Source organism: Buceros rhinoceros, unplaced genomic scaffold (genome assembly GCF_000710305.1).
Source record: "Buceros rhinoceros silvestris isolate BGI_N320 unplaced genomic scaffold, ASM71030v1 scaffold23237, whole genome shotgun sequence".
NCBI lineage: Eukaryota > Metazoa > Chordata > Aves > Bucerotiformes > Bucerotidae > Buceros > Buceros rhinoceros.
The window spans coordinates 3,566-5,585 of record NW_010420777.1 but is presented as its reverse complement, the minus strand read 5'-3'; the positions used below and the strand labels follow the sequence as shown (position 1 = coordinate 5,585).

At 58.7% G+C, this 2,020-nt stretch overlaps 1 protein-coding gene across 1 annotated transcript in view; it reads left to right on the top strand.

Annotated features, from left to right (window-relative positions):
- Window positions 1–554: 554 nt before the first annotated feature.
- WSCD2 (WSC domain containing 2) overlaps window positions 555–2,020 on the top strand; it is a gene marked incomplete at its 5' end in the record, with an annotated part of 4,715 nt that continues 3,249 nt past the window's right edge. The window contains 2 exons of the mRNA XM_010139431.1: window positions 555–719; window positions 1,805–2,005. Coding sequence (XP_010137733.1) covers window positions 555–719; window positions 1,805–2,005 — 366 coding nt within the window. The remainder of the gene's footprint in view (window positions 720–1,804; window positions 2,006–2,020) is intronic.

The window sequence follows — 2,020 nt, the reverse complement described above, 5'->3', positions numbered from 1 at the left end:
GTGAAAATACGGGGGAGAAAGCTGTGACCGGGCAGGATGTCCCTGGGAGGCTGCACGGAGAGGGCTCCTGTGCCCCACCACCCTGCAGGACCCAGCGGTGGGACAGTGGGGACAGGGAAGCACAAGGTGAAGGGAAACCTGTAACTGGGGCTGAATGGAGCAAGCGAGGATCCAAATTCAGGAGGTTTTGCTTCAGAGCGTCTCGATCTCGACACGATCCCTGCTTTGGCATTTGGGGCCGTGCTGGAACGTGTGTGCTTTCGTTGATGCAAAAAGCAGGAGCGTTGCTTGGCAAACGCACCCGAGCCACTCGCTGTCTCCCCACCACGCAGGCAGCGAGCAGCCAGGAACAGCGGAGCACCTCCTGCCCTCTTCTTAGAACTTTTGGGGGCATTCAGGGTTTTCTGGGGTGTTGAGGGCTCTTTGGGGTGTCCCTAGGAGCTTTAGGCAGGGTGCCTTGCCCTACAGCGGGGCACCACCTCCTTGCACCCTGCCCCAGCACCTTCGCGGGAGCTGCCACAGCCCTGACGTGCCCTGGGTGGTTCTCGTTGCAGACAACCGCTGCATGGACAGGAGGTTTCTCCCCACCCGTGCCAAGCAGCTGGTGGCCCTGGCCAGCTTCCCCGGTGCTGGCAACACGTGGGCACGCCACCTGATCGAGCTGGCCACCGGCTTCTACACCGGCAGCTACTACTTCGACGGGTCTCTCTACAACAAAGGTGAGAGGGGAAGTCACTGCCAGGGTGCACTGGTCCTACCAGAGCTGGGAGAAGGTCCTGGTGCCATCCTTGGGTCTGCAGGAAGGAGAGGGCAGAGCTGGGTACCACTGATGCCACTCCGTGGGGTGGTTTGGGCTGGGAGTCCTGTGTCAAAGGGTATCAGAGGTCCTGATATCGGGTCTGCCCTGCCCGTCTCTCTGCGTGCTGCCCACTGACCTTGGCAAGGACCGATTGTGGGCAGAACTGGGGTTTCTCCATGATGCTGGTGGTTTTTAACCAGCTCTGGAGGTTGGACCTTTCTAGAGGGGGAGTCAGAGCAGCCCTGATCCTGGCAAACAAAGCAGTTTTTGCATTTTTCTCCCCAACAAAAGGACGAAGGGGTTTTTTGATCAGATTTCCCTAGCAGCTGGTGTTTGTGAGTTTGCCACTCTCGTCCCAAGGTGCATGAAGTGAGAAGCAAATGAAAGTCACAGCTGCAGCATGTCCACCCTAGGGCGCAGCCGCCATCGCGCATCCCATGGAGCAGCGCATCCCCGGGTAAAGCCTCGGCGAGGTTTTCCCAGGTTTTTCTTCTGGGCTGAGCACGTCAGAGGGGCCCGGAGGTATCCAGGCAACGGGACGATTAGCCATCACGTCCCTGTCTGCCCGAAGGAAATTACCCGTCTCTAATTGATATAACACAGCTACTTAGGGCTTGTCTCCCCCCGCAGCTCCGCTCCGCTGCCCCTGCTTTGTTCCCCGATAGTTTGGGTGGTGTTAGCAGGGGCGGGAGAGCGATGCTGGACTCAGCCCTGATACTCCAAGCAAGGACATGGAGGGGTGGAGGTCCCCTCTCTGGATGCCCATGACATCACCGCAGCCCTGCTCGCTCCCCGTGCCTGCTACCCACCCTCTCATACGTGAAGTTTTATGTGACTCCTGACTTGGGTCAATGAATTATTTCCATCTGGGAGAGGGATGCAAAGTCTTCCTCAACCCAGCTGCTTTTCTCCCCGCATCGTTCCCTTGCCCCAGCTTGCTTTTATCATTTTTATCGACATCGGCACAGGCGGCTCCTCAGGCTCCCGCTTGCTCTGTCCCGGCAGGGTTCAAGGGCGAGAGGGACCACTGGCGAAGCGGGAGGACGATTTGCATCAAAACCCACGAGAGCGGCCAGAAGGAGATCGAATCCTTCGATTCAGCCATCCTGCTCATCCGAAACCCCTACAAGGCGCTGATGGCAGAGTTCAACCGCAAATACGGGGGCCACATCGGCTTCGCGGCTCACGCCCACTGGAAGGGCAAAGGTAAGCTGGTGGGCT